Below are 20,078 nucleotides of genomic sequence, written 5' to 3'. Positions count from 1 at the left end.
AAGAGTAGGCACTTTGGCTTATAAAGTGGCCTTACCCCCAAGTCTATCTAAGATTCATAATGTATTCTATGTTTCAACTTTGAGGAAATATATTTATGATCCCTCTCATGTTGTGGAGTTGGAGCCTATTCAAATTTCTGAGGACTTGACCTATGAAGAGGTACCTGTTCAAATTGTGGATGTGATGGATAAGGTACTACGGCATGTTGTTGTCAAGTTGGTAAAGGTCTAGTGGAGCAATCATAGTATCCGAGAGGCCACTTGGGAGTTAGAAGAAGATATGAGAGAAAAACATTCTCAATTATTTCAAGACTCAGGTATGTCAAGTTTGGAGGACTAAACTTTTGTTAAGGAGGGGAGGATGTAACACCCAAGTTTCTTTTTAGGAAAATATTATTAATAATAATATTAAATTAATTAATTAATTAATTTAATAAAATGGAAGAGTGATGAAAAGTAATTTTACGAATAAATACCTTATGTATAAATTAGAATTTTGTTCTTCCTGTTCTTTTCTGAATCGCGTTCCTATTCGCAGAGAGTTCCTGAGAACGTAATATAGGAGTCAGATTTCAGGGTTTGAAAAACAGATCTCTATAGATAAGATTCTAACCTCTGCATTAATATTTTAGATTCATTAGTTAATTTTAAGCACATTAGATATTTTTTGGAAAACCCAAATCTAGATTAGGGTTAGTTTTTTTTTTTTTTTTAATTCGTTTTAATATCAAATAGTGAAAATTTAAGATTTTGATTTATTGTTGGAAATTGGGAAGTCTTAAGTTTTTAGATGAAAAAAAAAATTATTTGGAAGATTTCGATTTAGACTAGGGTTAATTTATTTTTAAAAAATAAATAAATAAATATATTGTTAATTGTGGCTTAAGGGATTAGAAAAATATTAAAACAATTTGATTTAACCAAAAAAAAAAAAAAACACGTGTGCATTAGAAGATAGAAAAATTGTGGGGAAAAAAAATTGTTGCCTGCGTGTGGGAACTGGTTAGTTTTAGGTCAATAAATAAGATATAGTAATAATGGTTTAATATAATAAAGAGAATGAGGTAGTTGCAGGGGGTGCAATCCATGTGTGCTGGAAGCATGACTCAAAAAGTACACCAGCCTAAGAAATAAAAATAAATAAATAAAATAAAAAAATAAAGCTTGAAATAGCCAAGACATTGTTACTACTTAAATAACTAATGAACTCCAAAGAAACTTCTCTTACATGTAGAAACATCAACAATAAATAAATAAATATATATATATATATATATATATTATAGAATTTTATAATGAATTTTAATTAAATTAGTAATGTGTTATTAGAAACAAATTGGGAATTTATTAATTTATTTAAATAAGGAATATATTAGTTAAATTATAGATAAATAGTAATAGTTATTTCTCTTATGTTATATTGTGAAGATTAGATTTTCCAGAATTATTTTTCTTCCAAGTTTTCAAGGACTTCTTTTGAGGTAAGGGAAATTAATGCAGTTATTATTATTTTTTTAGAAATAAATTTTTTTATACATCATTTGGAAATATTTTGAATTAATATTCGTTTTATGCATGGATCAAATATGTTTTGTATGAAAAGTATGTTAGAACTTTATATTTTGTTTACAACAGAGAAATGTGAAGATATTATGTTTTGCAAATTCGAATAATTGAAATAAGTGTTTGACTCTAGTTTGTTTGGCCCTTGTCAAGGGGATATAATAGTTGACTTATGACTTTTTGGCCCTTATCAACGAGATATAGTAGTTGACCTTTACATTTCTTGGTGGGGAATGTAATTGATTTGGACCCCAGCCTCTAAGGGTTTGGTTAGAGGTTATTAGTACTAGTAGTGTTTGGTTTCGTCCACCTTAAAGGAACAAATTGAGGCTAGCTACCTATTCGAAAAGTCCCACCTAATTGGGCACCATTTGATGTTTGATGACCAAAGTAAATACATAATTTGAATGTTTTGATTGAATTTGATATGAAAATGCTTGAATCAGAAATGAAAGTGTACAATTAAAAGTTTTGAATGTATTGGCAAAACTGACTCAAAGGTTTATGAAAATAATTAGTTATAATATCTCCTATTTTGCAAGTGAACTTGAAATATTTAATCCATGGACTGCATTAATGTTCCTTATTAGGTTTTGAGCTCATTCCTATTTGTATATTACTTTTCAGGCACCCTTAGTTCGGGCGAGGAGTGATAGCTAGGTCGGGGAATGCTCATCATTAGGATTTTGCTTGGGATGTTATTTGGACATTGTTAGTTTATAAGTTTATGTTCATTTGGATTATTTGGTTTTTGGAAGCTATTTAGATATTGAGCTTTTAAATATATTTTTTTTATAAGTTTGAAGTTGAGATTTGGAGATTTGGAGACTTGAAATGACAACTGTGCCTCTCTTTGAAGAAACCTTGACCTTAGATGAACACTCATCCTGAGCTATATAATTATGATTCACTTGGTAAGTATGAACTCACAAGATGACATTTCCCTCTACAGCGTGAGCTATTATCTTCTAAGGACAACCCTCAACTGAACACTTTACCGACATATCCGTAAGGGAATTTTTCTTGTACTTGTATTCAAACCTTCCACCTAATGACATCTGGTAAATTGCATTGCGAAACTCCTCAGCATTTTTAAATGTATGTCCCGACCCTAATATTGCCTCACGAAAACGAATCGATTCCAAAGGGGTGTACTCACTATCTGCACAACGCGATGCCAAACCTCTTGATAACATCATAGTATTAGGAATTGCATCGCATGATGCATTAGAGGAAGGAAACGGCGCATGTAGACCTTTGCATTTACATACATTAACATAATTAGACTACGTGATGCGTAAAATTGATATTCACAATATTTTAAATAGACATTCATGTTAAAGTCCATTACCCAATTGCCAACTTTGTATTCGATATATTTGCTTCAATGGCTTCCACACAGGGTAAGTCTACTTGGTATACATTTGCAAAGTCATCACTGTGGGAAACCATGTTATCCAAGTCATCCTCATCTTCTAAATCTTGGATGACTCTAGGGTTGAACTTGAGAGTGTAGTGCATTTTCATCGCATCAAAGGATATGTCGAATTTCTCTAAGATTTTTTTGGTGAATTCTTCAAATGACATTCCTTTATATATGTGAATACCTTTGCTTCTTCTACCCACGTATTCCCATTGCCCATCATTTTTTTGGACAAGTTTGCCTCCCATGAAAATGTAACAATATATCCTATTAGTTGTGTCCATCAACCTATACAAACATAGCACAAATTTCATATTATAGAACAAACAATTATGCATATTATAGAAAATGGGGTTGATCTTCTCTCTCATGTGGCCTTTTGCTTTCAAGTTGACATTATTATTAGTCGCCATGTCAAGTTTATCAGCCATCATTTATACATATACTTTTCCTTTTGTTACTTCACTTATTCTGTTTTTTCACAAGTTGGTTGACTTTTTCTCTGTTTTTGCATATTGTTATGACCCTCTGGATCCTATTGGGAACATCACAGTTACTTTTGACACTCATAAATGGACAGATGATGGCTATGTGGTTAGTGTTTTGACTCATGCTCAATAGTCAACTTCAAATTTCTCTGAATTTCATTCTGGTTGAATTGTATGCTGAAAATAATATTGACTTGCATGCGTTTGCTATTCAACATCAATGAATAGTAAACATGGATTGTTGGAAACCATTTTGGATTTCAATGAGAAATCCCTTGATTCATTTGTTATGTATTGAATCCCTAGTTGTTGGTCTGATTTAATAGAATTAAGGGTCATTGAACTAGCTTTGAACTGATTTGTTTTTTTATTTGCCATTTATATTCATGTTAACTACAAATTTCATGAAGTTGGAAATGATAATCTATCTACACATACTAAGTAGCCCACAATATCTCATACTATAGGGTCACTAGAACTTGGGTTTTATCGAAGAAAGTTAACAAACGAACTATCGTACTTAACTAGACTACCACACGAGGAAGTCAATATAATGCTAAAAGATTTTATTTGAACCAAATGAGGAAAAATATGTCTGTAAAAGGAAAATCAATTTGCATTGACTAATCATATATTAGAATCAAATTGCACGTATAAAACAAACTTCTTAAATGAATATGCAATGCTAAATCAAACAAACATCAGTGAACCAAGTAAAATGCAGGCAAAATCAAAAAATATTTTTATGTCATCTTCATCATCACCATTATCGTTCATGCCAATTGTGGGTTGTCATATTGATGGAGAAACAAGTCAATCATGGTGACATCATAGGTTAATAAAAAGACGTGGGTTTTCCATGTCAAGCCTATCAATCATGTAAATTGAATACAAACATAATTATCTAAACAAAAACTGTTGATACCACGACACGCAGTTGCAATTAACCTATGAAGATCCTCACTATTTCAAACCGTGAGCCATGTCTTAGAAACACCATAACCCACAATGAAAGATGACTATCAAGAGATCAAGTCATCCACACAAAATAAAGAGTTGATAATCATAATGCTAAATCAAAAAATACCCCAAAAAAAATCTATATGTTAAACCAAAAAACATCAGTGACGGGGTTTAAGCTTAAAAAAAAAAGACAGCTTTACCTGATGCTAAGAGAAGCTCCCTCCTCAATTCAGACAGCAAGCAACCTCCAGAAAGTCCCACCAAACATCAAATATCCAACAATGCTCAGCACGGAGGGCACCGTCAGTGGGGATCGATCAAGGAGCAATATATGACAAACTGAAATCGCGAGATAAATTAGGGCAATATATTTGGGCTGAAATCAAATGGTCTGGATAGCCGAAATGAAGCATAAAATGAAATTGTTGAACCTACTAACCTCAACTATCAACTACTTCGCCACGGAGCCCAAATCCAGTGGTGATCGTCGACACCAATGGATCAATAGAGATGAAAAACTCCACTGCCTACACCTAAAATCAGATGGCCCAGAAATACAAGATCGAGAGATAACGAGATTGGCACAGAGGATTAGGGCATTCTTTGGGCGGAAGCAAGGGACAAAGTCGGGAATGTGCAAACGCCTAATGCAGACTCCAATTTAGGGAAAACAAAGGGAGAAATCCAACGTGGATTTTAGTTTTTTTTTTTTTTAATACCCAGCAAAGGGCATTTTCAGCATATTATACATGGGATATCCTTCTTATCAATTTTGAGACTTTGCTTGGGTGGTGGGCTTAATTTTGTAACATTTATGGACCAATTGTTAATTTTTGGGTCCAGCTGGGCCCAAAACACAATTCTCCCAAATTATTATAAATATCTCATGGAATGAAGACAAATAAAATAAGAGGAGAGAGAGAGAGAGAGAAGAAGAAGAAAACCAAAAAAGAAAAAGAAGACAGCGTTGTAAACATAGAAAGTGGAAAGTATTGGAAATATTTCATGAAATCGGAGTAAACAACAAAACAAAATTAAATACTTTTCAACCCTGTTTCCTACTTCTATCATAAAGTATGGATAGAGATATAGATAGAGATGAGGAGAAGGAGGAGAAGGAGGATCACTCAGCTTTCACCAGTCCTGCAGTGTGTTCTGGTGGTGTAGCATATGGTAGGATGTCATTCTTGCTCAGATGATCCATTTTTATTTTCCTTTTTTCATCTCTGTCCTCACTGATTCGTTTTGGGTTTCCATCAATATTTATCAGTGGGCTTGGTGTTAGTCAAAACCCACCAATTTTTCTTTCCTTTTTTTCCCATATATTAGAATGAAATGTTGTTGTCCATTTTAGGGGAAGGCGTTATGCTGAACTGAATTGTGCGAGGGGAATGAAAATTAATTTAGGGGTTTTTTTCCTCCTCTATTTTTGGCTCTCTTTCATGAGGGTACAGATTCTCTTTTTTCTCTCGGAGTGTTTGGATTGTTCCATTCCATTTAACTATTTTTGCAGCATATTCCGAGTGTTATAGGTATTGGGTAATCAGTATTACAGAAAATGTAATATAATTTTGTACTATGTATTTTTGGACTTGGGGTAGGACGAGTTTAATTTATGTAGATTCATGTCACTATTCTCTGCCTTCAATGCATTGATTTCTCCAGATTTTGATATATATATATATACAAACTGCAATGGGAATAAAAAGGATGGTTGTTTCTTCAAGAATTCTGAGAAAAAAAAAGGGGGTGGGGGGGTGGGGGGGAGGGGAGGGGAAGAGAGGGTTGAGGAGGCCATTGGGACTTTTATCAGTTCTGTGTCTTTTGTTTTCAAGTTGTAAGAAGTCCCTGTTATGCCATTTGCTATCTTGTTTCTGTCCAATTTTCAGTTGAAAGAGTGGTAGATTAGAGAAGGAGGAATGGCTCAGACATCTGGATGCAGCTCTGGAGATAGTAGATGGTCTCTCAAGGGAATGACTGCTCTTGTAACTGGTGGAACTAAAGGAATTGGGTTTGTGATGTTACCTGTATTTTATGTCTTTGGTTTGGACTATACCTTCCTTCCCATATATAAATGTATGTATCAATTATGCAGGCATGCAATTGTGGAAGAACTGGCTGGACTAGGAGCAACCATACACACATGTTCTAGAAAAGAAACCGAGCTCAATGAATGCTTGAAGGATTGGAAAGCTAAAGGTTTTGGAGTGAGTGGTTCAGTGTGTGATGTATCCTCTCGGGCCCAAAGGGAGAAGCTAATGCAGACTATCTCTTCTGTGTTCAATGGGAAGTTGAATATCCTTGTAAGTTCCTCTAGCCTGTAAAGTTCCAACCTGTGATCTTACACAAAATTTGTTGAACTTATTACAATTGAGTTCCCCTGCTTGAATTTTTGTTGGATTCAGATCAACAATGCTGCTATAACTATTCAGAAACCAACAGTAGAGGTCACAGCTGAAGAGTTCTCAACAATCATGGCCACAAATTTTGAATCTGTGTATCATCTGTCCCAAATCGCACACCCCCTTTTAAAGGCATCAGGAGCCGGAAGCATTGTATTCATCTCCTCTGTTTGCGGCATAGTGGCACACAAGAATATCTCTGCTTATTCAGTAACCAAAGGTATTTCATCACATGATCCATGGTATACTCCAAGTGCTAGGAGCAAATTCCTATTTACAAGAGCAATACCGAACAAGAGAAACATATAGAATTTATAGCGGTTCTCTTCTAAAGGGAGAGCTACATCCATTTTACCATTGTAGATTTTCATTATGAAAAAAAAAACCTACACAACGATCTCATGTCTTACAATAATCATCTCTCCTCTAATTTTCCACTGAGAAAACAGTCACCATGCATGTATAAAATAACTAAAATATCCCTTTGATTGATTCTCAGTCACCAGGAAAAGTGTATATTGTAATTAGCAAGGCTCCACACAACTGAACAGCAAGTCCTTGGATTGACCATCTGCCATTATCATTTGTGATTTTTCAGGAGCAATGAATCAACTTACAAAGAATTTGGCATGTGAGTGGGCGGAAGACAATATCAGAAGTAATGCAGTTGCTCCTTGGTACATCAAAACTCCGATGGTGGATCAGGTAATTCAGTTGCTCTTTTTTTTTTTTTTTTTGTCTGGGAAAATTCCATAATCAATTCCTCTCTCTTTGCTGTCTTTTGCATAATCTGGGTTGCAGATGCTCAGTAACAAAACCTTTCTGGAAGGGGTGATAAATCGAACTCCACTTCGCCGTGTGGGAGATCCGAAGGAGGTGTCATCTGTGGTGGCATTCCTCTGTCTACCAGCATCATCTTACATTACTGGACAGACTATTTGTGTTGATGGTGGCATGACTGTTAATGGGTTTGAGCCAAACCTGCTCTAGGAACATCGATCATATCATGCGTGATGGTGTTATAGCCTTTGGCTGGCTTATGTATGGGAACTGTCTCAATAATTATAGCTTCATTGTCTGGATCCCGTCCCTTTTCCTGAACAATCTGCTTGTGATGGTAATTTTTTTTCTTTTTTTTTTTTTGGGTCCTTTGAAAACCTTGCTGCCTGATGCTTATAACAATTGTTGGAAAGTTTGCTGATTTTTTATTCGAGTTCAAATTTAAAGTTTTCAGAAGTTACTTATCATTCGATGAGATTCTTGTGAAGGGCGTTTTCTATGGCCAGGTTTACCCTGTTTATAAGGATTTAACTTCATACATGAATCATACCATATCATAAGTGAACAAAATTATAAGATTGAAAATACCATGCCATAACCACTGGTACATGACCATTACAAAGTTAATTTGTTACATACATAATTTCTTTTTAGTAGAACAATTTCAATATATATGTTATTACTTATTTCTCCTTTTTTGGATTTTCATAATATTTTTTTGAATTTTGATTTATTTCTATTTTATCATATTTTTATCTTAATTTTTATATAATATTTTGATATGTCCGTAAAATTTAACTAATAATATTTTTTTAATTTCTAATATTATTAGGAAAAGTAAACACAAATTTTTATAGTGATTCAATACACCTTGTCTACATTTATTTTCCTCAAGTTCCAACCGAGTAAGGGTCACTATCCTTAAAGCTTCAATCAAGATTTCAATGTTTTACACTTGGATTCCAACTCCAACGGTGCTATAAGATCTCTTCAAGTATTCCTCAACTTGAAGTTTTGAATATATACAACCTCACTTCAATAATTAATGAAAAAAAAAAAAATACTCCCCACTTAATTCAATAAATGCACAAATACAAAAAAAAGTTATGATGAATCACAGGAGCACACTAAAATGGTTTGCAAGTGAAAATCAATGCACCAAAGAAGAAAATAAAAGCTTTTAATGAGAAGCAAGTGGTTGGGAAGATGATTGCAAGTATTCTCACACTTACAAATGAAATGGAATTCTTTATTTTTAGGTTTTTAATCTCAAACACCAAAAACACACAAATGTGGCCTTATCCGGTTGAACTCCTGTTTGATCAATTGACTAGCTATTGGATATTAAATCCACAACAAGTAATTATTGAACCTCAATTGAGATAACTTGCCCCTCAATCAGGAATGCAAGCTCACTAGAAAAGAGAGAAGAAAACGTATCATCCACGGTCGATACTCAATCAAGAAAATGTAATCAATCGACTAATTCCATGTTTAGTTGAGTCGATTTACTAATTCCTCAATTGGTTCACTCAAATTGGCCCAAAAACCTATTTTTTTCAATTTCTTTTACTTCTAACAATTAGACAAGGTCTTTTAAGTACATTACTAGGTCAAGTTTGAAAAAGTTTACCTAAGATTCAAGTGAAAATACTCGATTTTTAATGAAAAAGAAAAATTTAATGCATAAATTGAGTATTGAAAAATGCATGGTTTAATATGAAAGACCTATGTGCACCATCCATTCACCTTACAATTAAATCCTAGGCTTGAATGGCCTTCACACATGCTTGAATTTGCATTCCTTTGATCTTTTGATGATTAACTTAAATTTTCATTTGGTTTTCTTAATCATAACCCGAAACCTATCTTGATTTTAAAGTCATTATTAACTTAACTATGGTTTGTTATTATTAAAATGTGATTAGGAGAACCCTTTGTGTAATAGAAATCATATTGAAGTTAGAAATATAAATCAAAGTATGATTTCTTCTTTCATATCCTAAATGATATTTTTTTAAAGTTTAATATCAAACACCAAATGAAAAATATTTTTCAATATATACATGTTTCTGAATGACTAGACTTTGAGGATAATGAAGAGCATATGATAGTATTTTATCTACTTTCTTGAACTTGCATATGTCTTATGAATATAATTCACTTTTTCCTATGAAGTCTTTTTTCCCTTATGAAGCCTTTTTTCTAATCCCCAATTGAAAGAGGTTACTCTTATTTATAGGTGATGTTAAGGGATTAAATTTGGAATCCCTAAGATTTAATTATTAATTCAAAGAATTTGATCCTTAATTTTAAAAACATGTCTTCTTCATTTAGAAAATTTGTTGACAATGAAATATTTTTTTATAATTCCTTTTTTACATCAATTTGAAAATTTATTTCCTCTATTTAAAAAATTCGTGAATAAGAGAATATTTTTTTTATTCACTTTCAACTCTAATTTTTTTATTTAATTTTCTTCTGTAATACTTGAATTTAGACTTTTCAAATTTCGTCACAGTCTCATTTTTAAACTGCATATTACATGTTCAATGAGTCATAATCTTCTCGTTTTCCTCAGTAATAAATGAATGATATTGGTGGAATATATTTTGATGTAATTATTCATGGAGTCCTATTCAAATATTAAATCATTTTCACTGTATCATAGACATGAATGATTCCACCCTAAAAGCAATAGAGAATAGAGAAGAGAGAAGAGAGGAGAGAGACGGGAAGGAAAATACGTACTGCATGATTTTTCGTGTGTGAGGTTCAATTGCACCATTGATGGAAATATATCATGTGACTTTTTCTTGCTTTTTGTTGGCCATATTGTTTTTTCTAGATAACATGACTTGATTGATGTACACGGGGGAAATTATGATATGATGCATTATTTATAAAATACAAATAAAAAAACATAAATTTTCATGAAGAGTCCATTTTAAAAAAAAATAATTATCATTTCATGCATTAGAATAATGTTTATCTTACATTACCCAAAAATATTCTTATATATATTTTGGTCTTAAAGTAACACTATTTTTTACTTAAGTGTCTTTACAAGTTAAATGATATATCATCTTTATGTGAATTGGATTGATATGGGTGATAATCCATATACACATATAAGAACATTTTCGGATAGTATAAAATAGACATTGTTCTGATACATAAAATAAAAATTATTTTCTCCAAAATATACCCCCATAAAAATGATTTTTTTTTTAGTTTTCTTTTCATCCATATTTTTTAAATAGTACATATTTACATAATTCACCTTAATTTAAAATATATCAACTTTAAGTATAATTGCATTATATATAAAATCAGTGAAAATATATCATTTTAAAATTAATTTTAAAAATATATTTTATTATATCATATAAATATATATAAGAATAAAAAATTAATATTTTCATCTCATAAATTACATAAAAAAAAAATCAAATGTACATTATTAAATATGATTAATTAATAAGATTATTATATGGGTACTCTTTATTACAATATTTAAAATTAAAAAAAAACAAAATGACTATATAATGATAAGATGATATTTTTATAAATATAGCAAAATGACATTATTCGAAGTACATGCAGTGATATTAACATTATTGTAAAAATAAGGAGTGATATTATTATAAATATTTCTCACTATAATAAGATAAATAAGTGTATCAAAATAAATATTATTGTAATATAGTGAGTAATATTATTATAAATATAGTTCTGCATGTTTATTTTGTTTTCAAGTTATGAGAAGTCCTATCAAGGTTTATGTCATTTGTTGTGTTGCTTCTGTTCAATTTTCAGTTCAAGGAGTGGTAGAGGAGAGGAGGCATGGCTAGACATCTGGATGCAGCTCAGGAGATGGTAGATGGTCTCTCAAGGGAATGACTGCTCTTGTAACTGGTGGAACTAAAGGAATTGGGTAGGTCTTACCTATTTTTATGTCTTTGGCTTGGACTATACCTTCCTTCCTATAAATATTGTATGCATCAATTCTGCAGGCATAAAATTGTGGAGGAATTGGCTGGATTAGGAGCAACCATACACACATGTTCTCGAAAAGAAACCGAGCTCAATGAATGCCTGAAGGATTGGAAGGCTAAAGGTTTTGGAGTCACTGGTTCAGTCCTTGATGTCTCCTGTCGAGCCCAAAGGGAGAAGCTAATGGAGACCGTCTCTTCTGTGTTCAATGGGAAGATGAATATCCTCGTAAGTTCCTCTAGTCTGTAAAGTTCCAACTTATGATCTTACACATACTGTGTGAGTTCTCCTGCTTGATTTTGTTTCTTTTTTTTTTTTTTTTTTTTTGGTATTCAGATCAACAACGCTGCTATTATTATTCAGAAACCAACAGTAGAGGTCACAGCAGAAGAGTTCTCAGCGACCATGGCCATAAACTTTGAATCTGCTTACCATCTGTCCCAACTCGCACACCCCCTTTTAAAGGCATTAGGAGCGGGTATAGAATGAAGACTAAATGGACTGAAAGTGTTCGGCTGGATACCGTGTATCTTTCATATTGTTTTATACTAAAATATTACAACTGAATAGAGTTTATCATGGAGTGCAACACGCACAAACATAGGGAAACAAGGCTAGCATTACGATTGAATGTGTTGTACAGGAGCTTAATGTTACAATTGAACGAGCTGAGAGCCGAAAGACTCGGACAAGTATCAGACACTCTTAACACCCACCCGCAAATTGACGGGGAAAGAGTCACCAGCAATTTGGAACTCAAATAGTTGAAACGCATGGCGATCTGGCCCTTGGTAAAAACATTTGCCACTTGATCCTGCGTAGAAATATACCTTACTTGTATGTCTTTGTTCATCACTTTTTCTATGATAAAATGATAATCTACCTCCACATGTTTAGTCCTAGCATAAAACACCAGATTTGAAGCCAAAGCAATGGCACCTATGTTATCACACCAGAGGATTGGCGAGGAAGATAGTGAAACATGTAGTTCTAGCAGTAGCATTCGGAGCCAATATAATTCAGCAATAGTTGTAGGGACCACCCCTAACAGTACACGTGGCAGGCCACCCTAGCCTCGCAAGGCACTCAGTCGGTGGACACGTGGCGCGGTTGCATGGACTGACACGTGGCATGCCCACCCTCTGTTCGGACGATTGCATATGGGATGACACGTGACACGAGCCACCCCTTATCCAAACGTCCAGGTCGGACCCAGTAGTTAGCATCCCAAACAGGATTTCTGACCGCATTTCGCGGACAATCTTTACTCAATTCGCCAAAGGCATACTCGACAAGACTTTCTTGGGTCTCTTCAGGCGACCTACCACGACCTGTCCTATGCCACCTACACAGTGAAAAGACAAGGGTGATAGCAAATCATCCCTCCAACAATCTCTAGCCGTCGGCTGCAGGATAATGATGGCTCTGCCACCCTCTGAGCACCATCATGACAGCCAAAAAGTCTTCCCACCATTCAAAGGGACGAAACTCCTGGCACTATAAAAAGCCCCCGACGACCCAGTCAGAAGGGGGGTGGGGGGAAAGGAAAATATTCCTAAGAAAAAGGTGCCTAAAAATATTAATATGGGAGAGAGCAAAACTAACAAAGGCATCAGAGGGTGTGTCCGGACACTTTTTGTAGGGTAAAGGAAGGAAGCATCATCTTGAGTTGAGGAGGTGAGCGCATCAGGAGATTGCAGTGGCTCTGGTGACTCCCGCCATCAACAGTCATACACTGAAAATTTTGGCACGAGAAACCCTCTTGGGGGCTCGTAATTGATAATACGCGAGCTAAAAGGTGTGGAGAGCATGTCGTCCAATCGTCTACTGATGGAGCTTGGGGGGGTTCATTTGATGAATTTCCTCCAATTTGTCGTAGTGCTTGATGTGAGGGATTACCCTGTGTGATGGGTGCAATTGGGGGGTTAGGATACATCTCCCAGGTCGTGACCGTAGGTGGCCTATCCTTACTAGGTGCCTGTGGTCCTAGCCTCGCATGCATTGCGTCAGATAACTGGGGTCTCTTGTCGCGTTGCCTCTTTGATGAGACATGAGTGGAGTCCGAGCTTTCGTCTTGTGGAGCGTGATGCGTAGGTAAGGATCATTCACCAGGCCGCTCATCGCGCATATCAGGGGTAACCCCGGCGATTCCAGGATACGTAGCTCCCTGGTTGTGCCTAGAGTTTGCCCCTTGACCTCTCGATCGTTGGTCATGAGGAGGTCCCGAGGAGAAAACCTAGATTCGTCACACATCGTTTTCTTCCCTAAACCTCCTTGTTTCTTGGAGCAAGGCCTGCACTTGCCGCTCACTTTCCAGCTGTCGTTTTTCCATGGTTTCGTGCCAGTCAAAATAGCCCTCATCTCCCATGGTTGATGAACGGCTTCTGGAGGGTGTGGACATCTTCGCAAATGCTAGTTTCCCACAAACGGCGCCAATGTTGACAGCGAGAGTCACCAGAGCCACTGCAATCTCCTGATGCACTCACCTCCTCAACTCAAGATGATGTTTTCTTCCTTTGCCCTGCAAAAAGTGTCCGGACAGGAGGTCCGGACACACCCTCCGATGCCTTTGTTAGTTTTTCTTTTTCCTATATTAATATTTTTGGCCCCTTTTTCTTAGGAATATTTACCTTCCACCCCCCTCCCCCTTCTGATTGGGTCGTCAGGGGCTTTTTATAGTGCCAGGAGATTCGTCCCTTTGAATGGTGGGAAGACTTTTTGGCTATCATGATGGTGCTCAGAGGGTGGCAGAGCCATCATTATCCTGCAAGCGGTTGCTAGAGATTGCAGGAGGGATGATTTGCTATCACCCTTTGTCTTTTCACTCTACAGGCGGCACAGGGCAGGTTGTGACAAGTCGCCTGAAGAGACCCAGGAAGGTCTTGTCGAGTATGCCTTTGGCGAAATGAGTAATGATTGTCCTCGAAATGCGGTCAAGAATCCTGTTTAGGACGCCAACTACTAGGTCCGGCTTGGACATCCGAACAAGGGGTGGCTTGTGTCACGTGTCATCCCATGCGACCGTCGAGACAGAGGGTGGGCATGCCACGTGTCAGTCCATGCAACCGTCCGAACAAAGGGTGGGACGTGCCACGTGTCCACCGACTGAGTGCCTTGCGAGGCCATGGTGGTCTACCACGTGTACTGTTAGGGGTGGTCCCTACAGTAGCCAATGTCATAGATCTATACTTAGCTTCTATACTGGATCTAGAGACCATATTTTGTTTCTTGGCACTCCAAGATATGAGATTCTAGCCAAGAAACACACCATATCGACTTGTAGATTTTCTATCATCCGGAGACCCTCCCTATTCTGAATCACAAAAAGCATTTAAAGATATGGATGGAGGAGTATGTGACAATCCATAATCAATACTGCCTTTGAGATACCTAAGTACCCTCTTGACTACACACCAATGTGGCGCACGTGGTTTGTGCATAAATTGACATAACTGATTAACAACATAACTTATGTCAGGACGTGAGATGGTGCAGTATTGAAGCCCGCCCACAATTTGTCTATATTCGTAGCATCTTGTAAAAGGTCTCCTTCTTCAGCCAATAGTTTGGATCCTGACGTGGTTGGTGAAGAGAGAGGTTTGGCACCGATCATTTTAGTCCTATCCAATAAGTCCCAAATATAGGTGGATTGGCGCAAATGAAGTCCTATATGATCCCGTGATGCTTGTACCCCTAAAAAGTAGCTGATAGGGCCTAGATCCTTTACATGAAATTCGGACTTTAATTGTTGAATAAAATTAGTGATAGCCAAAGTATTTGAACCAGTCACTAATATGTCATCAACGTAGATTAGAACAAAAATTTTATGTTGAGCAGTATGCAACGTGAATAGAGAATAATCAACTTTAGACTCAGAAAAGTCAAGTTCAACGAGTTGCTGAGAAAGCCGTCTAAACCATGCTTGTGGTGCTTGCTTAAGGCCATATATAAAGGCTTGTGCAATCTGCAGGCAAAATTTGGTTTAGATTCATCAATAAATCCCCTTGGTTGTTCCATATACACTTCTTCATCAAGAATACCATGGAGGAAAGCATTTGACAAATCCAATTGCTGAATTGGCCAATTGAATGTTACTACTAGTGATAAAACCAATCGTATGGTAGTTGGCTTTATTGCTGATGAAAAAGTCTCATGATAGTCAACTCCACTCCTTCGATAATCCTTTAGCCACAAGTCTCGCTTTGAGTCTCTCCACACTACCATCCTGTTTCCTTTTAATTTTGTAGACCCATTTATTCTGAACCACATGCTGAGGTCTAGGACATAAAGACCACGTACCATTTTCCATCAGAGCATTGAATTCCTGTCCCATAGCTGCACGCCACTCTGGATGAGACACTGCTCGTGTAAAGCAAGTAGGTTCCTGTTCATTTAAAATACTGGAAAACACATGCACGGGATGTCGAGTGGAATAGTAAACCTTATAGTCGGGAAATTGTTTGGGTTTATTATGACCTGTCTTGGATCGTGTCATAGTGGGTGAGGTAACGGGTTGGCTGAGTGGGCGAATCTAATGGGTGACGTGCTGGAGAATTTATAGGAGCTTGTGGGGAATTACCGCTGGAATTGGATTCATTCTCAACATTATGAATGCGTGAGTTATCCAATTCAAATGTGAGAGGTTGACTTTGGCTTGACAAGTGTAGTATAGGATCATTACACAATAATATATTTGATAAAACCGGAAAGGAGCTTATTGGCAGCGCACTCTATGAGGAGTTTGAACTTTCGGCCATATCCTTAGATGGAAATTGGTCTTCATAAAAAAATTACATCCCTAGAAATATACACTCTACCAATGCCTAAATCTAAGCATCGATATCCTTTCTGGTTAGTCAAATATCCTATGAATACACATTTTTTGCTTCTAAAGGTCGACTTATGTGGCTGGTAAGGTCTTAAGAACGGGTATGAAGAACAACCAAAGACACGCAACTATGAATAATTCAGTTCTTTGTTATATAACACGCTATATGGATGCCTTTGTCCTAAGACTTTTGGTGGTAACTTATTAATTAAGGTGGTATTTGTTTTTTTACTTAATTCTAAATAAAACTTAATGCTTAATAATGTTAAATATTAGGTTGTTTGTTTTTATAATATTTTATTTCTATTAAGTATTAAAAAGTAAAAAAAAAATTAATATATTATTTTTTCTATTTAAAAAAAGTTACATATTTTGGTTTTTTCTATTTAGTAAAAAGTTTATAATAAGTCATAAAAAAGTATAAAAACAAACAACCTAAATTCTGAAAATAAATTATTTTCAGTAAAAAGCCAAAAAAATAAATACCATCTAAATAACCTGTCATTTGAAAAGTGTCAATACAATATCATTTATGTAGTTCTAATTGAGCAAGTAAAGTTATTCCTGTATGTGTCAATGTTTCCGACAATTTCATTTTGTTGAGAGGTATGAGGACATGTTAGCCTATAGAAGATCCCATGTTCAGATAGGAATTCTTTAAATTGATTGGATAAAAATTCTCCACCATTGTCGGTTTGTAATTGCTTAATGGAAATAAATGTAGCAAATACATGACTTATGATAAAGGGGATACATCCAACTGAACCTGGAAAAATCGTCAACAAAAAGAACATAATAACGACACCCACTAACAGACGGGATAGGTGAAGTCCAAACATCTGAATGAACTAATGATAGAGGTATGGCAGACTGATGGGTTGACTCATGAAAATGTAGTTGTTTTATCTTCCCTAATTGGCAAGAGGAACAAAAACCCAACTTATTGATTGAATTGGGTGAAGACAAAGATTTTGTGCGAGCTAAAGACTCTAAAACAAATTTAGACAGGTGTCCTAGCCTAGAGTGCCAATGGTTCATCGAGGTAGTAACGCCTATGGTAGTCGTTACACACTGTAATTTATTCTGAAGACTCTTGCTGCCAGCAATAGGATATAACCCATTTTCAACCTGCCCGTGGAGTAGCGTTTGCCCTGTCTGATTCTCTTTCATAGTGAAGTCAAATCCAGTTAGTATAAAATAACAATTGTTGTCTAAACAAAATCTATTTATGGATAACAAATTGGTTGAAGCATGAGGACAATGGAGAATATTTTTGAGGTTGAATTTGGTTTATCCTTTTTGTAAAGATGTCGAACCAATGCTTTTAATTAACAAACCGGAACCGTTACCTACAGTCACAGTGTCCTGTCTAGTGAAGGGCTGCTGATGAGTGAGGTTCTCTGCTTCTGATGTCATATGAGCATTGGTGCCACTGTCGGCATACCAAACTTGGTGCTCATAAGCAGCGTTGGATTCAGCCACCATTGCTGCAAGCTCGGCAGGAGGATGTCGATCTTGGTATGAATAATCAAATCTATGGTAGCAGTCAAGAGCCGTATGACCTGTTTTCCCACATATTTGACATATTGGTCGATTTCCTGAGGCATATTGTCCCTGATTTGGCCTTGTCGCTTGTGTGTTCTGTGGGACATTGGAGGGATCAGCATTCCGAGGGTTTGATGTGGATAGAGTTGTTTGCATGGGAGGCTTCTTTTTTTGTAGGAGGCTAAGCTTCTGCTTACTGGTAGTAAGTGTAAAGTGTGTGGTATTGGAGGCCAAATGCGCACGCTGGGAGTCGATCAATGCTTCATAACTCAGAAGCTCAGCATTGAACTCATCAATGGTTAACTCTGTCTCCCGACGCAAAATTGTATGAAGTAATGAACAGGGTTCAAAGTATCGGCCGAGTCTGGTACAATTAGGCCGAGTCATATCCACCTCGACACCTGCCACGACAAGTCCGATACCAAATACGGTATTATACATGAACTCGGCCGGGAATCGATAAGACTCGGCTGACTCGTCTGAGTTTCCAAGTTAATTCAGTTGACTCGGTTAGGTTACAGAGAATAAAAAAAAAAAAATCAGAGATTGTCCTTTCAAAAGCAAACACATATTCTAAAATTTTAAACCATCAATAAGAATATCAAAGAAGACGAAGAAGAAAAAACCCAACCTATGACCCGTTCGGAAATAAGGGGAGAAACCACCAAAGGATGAGGGCATGATTTAGGATTTACTTACCTGATTTTCCTCAAAATTGAGCATTACCGGAGGGTGGAGCTTTGGTGTCGGCGATGGTGACTCATCAAGTGGACTGAATCTTTCACCGACGACATCAACAAGACAACCCCCTCATGGTCAAATTGCTCCCCCTCCCGTGTTGGGTCTTGCACGGTTGCAAATTTGCAATTACAGGTGGTGTTATGGGTCTTAACTCTTGACAGCAATGGTGGCGTGCGAGGGTGGGAGAAGCTCAAATTAGTAAAGTAAAAAATGCATTTTATATGGATTTATGAGATATGATTTAATAGTAACATATTAAGATAATTGGGTCCCGATTTGCTAAAGTAAAATGATATGAAAGGTATGGATGAGGTTTAATGATAAATTAAAGTGTTTATATGACAATGTGAAAATTAAATCCTCAATTTTTAATGTTATCACAAATAATTTTGAGCTAAATGTGAAAAAAAAAATTATTTTATTAAATTTTTCAGCTTATTCAATTATATCTATTTTTTTAACTTATATAATATTTTTATAATTTTTTGAAATTTCTAATTATCCTATTTTGCCTATCGTTCGATATCGAACCGAGACACCAAGATCGATATGTTGCGACTTTGAACCATGGTAATGAAGGGATTGAACTCAAGTTGCAAACCACCGATAATGTAAGAGATTAAATCTTGGCCATCTACAGGTTTACCTGCTGCAGCCCATTAATCGACAAAAGCCTTAGCGGTTTGAAGATAGTTAGGAATGGGGCGATTACCTTGTGAAATTGTCTGTAGCTGACGCTATATATGAGTGATCCTTGATCGTGATTGGCTGGAGAAGCGAGTCAACAAAGTGTTCCACACTTTGTACGAGCTGTCCAAGCTATATACACTAGAGACCAATGTCTCGGCGATAGAGGAAAGAATACAACCAAAAAGAGCTTGGTCCATCCAGAACCAAATACCATACACTAGATTTGGAGTGTTGTCAAGCAAATTCTTATTGGGTGCGTGTTTAGAACCATCCACAAACTCCAGCAGAGAATTGCTTCTTAGAAATGGCAGAAACAATGATTACCATCCAAGGTACTTGGGTCCTTCAAGCTTGAAGGAGACAGGTGAAGGATAATGTGGGTTAAATGATCCGTTAGTATCGTTGTTTTCAGAGGTGAGGGTAGAAGAGTTTGTGTCAGGTGAGGCCATTTGCGGAAGCGTGAACGAGGAGAGAAAAAAAAAAATTGAGCTTAATTCCCAATTGATACCATATAAAATGAAGACTAAATGGACTGAAAGTGTTCGGCTGGATACCGAACAGTGTATCATTCATATTATTTTATATTAAAATATTACAACTGAATAGAGTTTATCATGGAGTGCAACACGCACAAACAGAGAGAAATAAGGCTAACATTA

At 36.1% G+C, this 20,078-nt stretch overlaps 2 protein-coding genes across 2 annotated transcripts; both read left to right on the top strand.

The window, feature by feature from the left end:
* The first annotated feature begins 5,502 nt into the window (after positions 1–5,502).
* On the top strand, positions 5,503–8,047 carry LOC117916637 (tropinone reductase homolog At5g06060-like). Its single transcript, XM_034832767.1, has 6 exons — positions 5,503–5,610; positions 6,327–6,448; positions 6,533–6,740; positions 6,843–7,059; positions 7,438–7,544; positions 7,641–8,047. Exons 2-6 carry the CDS (start codon positions 6,357–6,359, stop codon positions 7,827–7,829), a joined length of 813 nt encoding a protein of 270 aa, XP_034688658.1. The 5' UTR covers positions 5,503–5,610; positions 6,327–6,356; the 3' UTR covers positions 7,830–8,047.
* On the top strand, positions 7,846–13,288 carry LOC117917049 (tropinone reductase homolog At2g29360-like). Its single transcript, XM_034833274.1, has 5 exons — positions 7,846–7,956; positions 11,474–11,556; positions 11,636–11,843; positions 11,952–12,093; positions 13,269–13,288. The coding sequence occupies exons 1-5, from the start codon at positions 7,846–7,848 to the stop codon at positions 13,286–13,288; spliced, it is 564 nt and encodes a 187-aa protein (XP_034689165.1).
* The last annotated feature ends 6,790 nt before the right edge of the window (positions 13,289–20,078 follow it).

This window comes from Vitis riparia, chromosome 6 (genome assembly GCF_004353265.1).
Source record: "Vitis riparia cultivar Riparia Gloire de Montpellier isolate 1030 chromosome 6, EGFV_Vit.rip_1.0, whole genome shotgun sequence".
Lineage (NCBI taxonomy): Eukaryota > Viridiplantae > Streptophyta > Magnoliopsida > Vitales > Vitaceae > Vitis > Vitis riparia.
The sequence above is the reverse complement of the archived record's forward strand: the minus strand, read 5'-3'. Positions and strand labels throughout refer to the sequence as shown.

Coding starts and splice junctions, on each gene's coding strand:
- LOC117916637 (XM_034832767.1), top strand. CDS start 6,357: ATGGCTCAGACATCTGGATGCAGCTCTGGAGATAGTAGATGGTCTCTC. Junction 6,741..6,842: donor ATGGGAAGTTGAATATCCTT/GTAAGTTCCTCT, acceptor TGTTGGATTCAG/ATCAACAATGCTGCTATAAC. Junction 7,060..7,437: donor TGCTTATTCAGTAACCAAAG/GTATTTCATCAC, acceptor GTGATTTTTCAG/GAGCAATGAATCAACTTACA.
- LOC117917049 (XM_034833274.1), top strand. CDS start 7,846: ATGCGTGATGGTGTTATAGCCTTTGGCTGGCTTATGTATGGGAACTGT. Junction 7,957..11,473: donor TGAACAATCTGCTTGTGATG/GTAATTTTTTTT, acceptor AGGCATGGCTAG/ACATCTGGATGCAGCTCAGG. Junction 11,844..11,951: donor ATGGGAAGATGAATATCCTC/GTAAGTTCCTCT, acceptor TTTGGTATTCAG/ATCAACAACGCTGCTATTAT.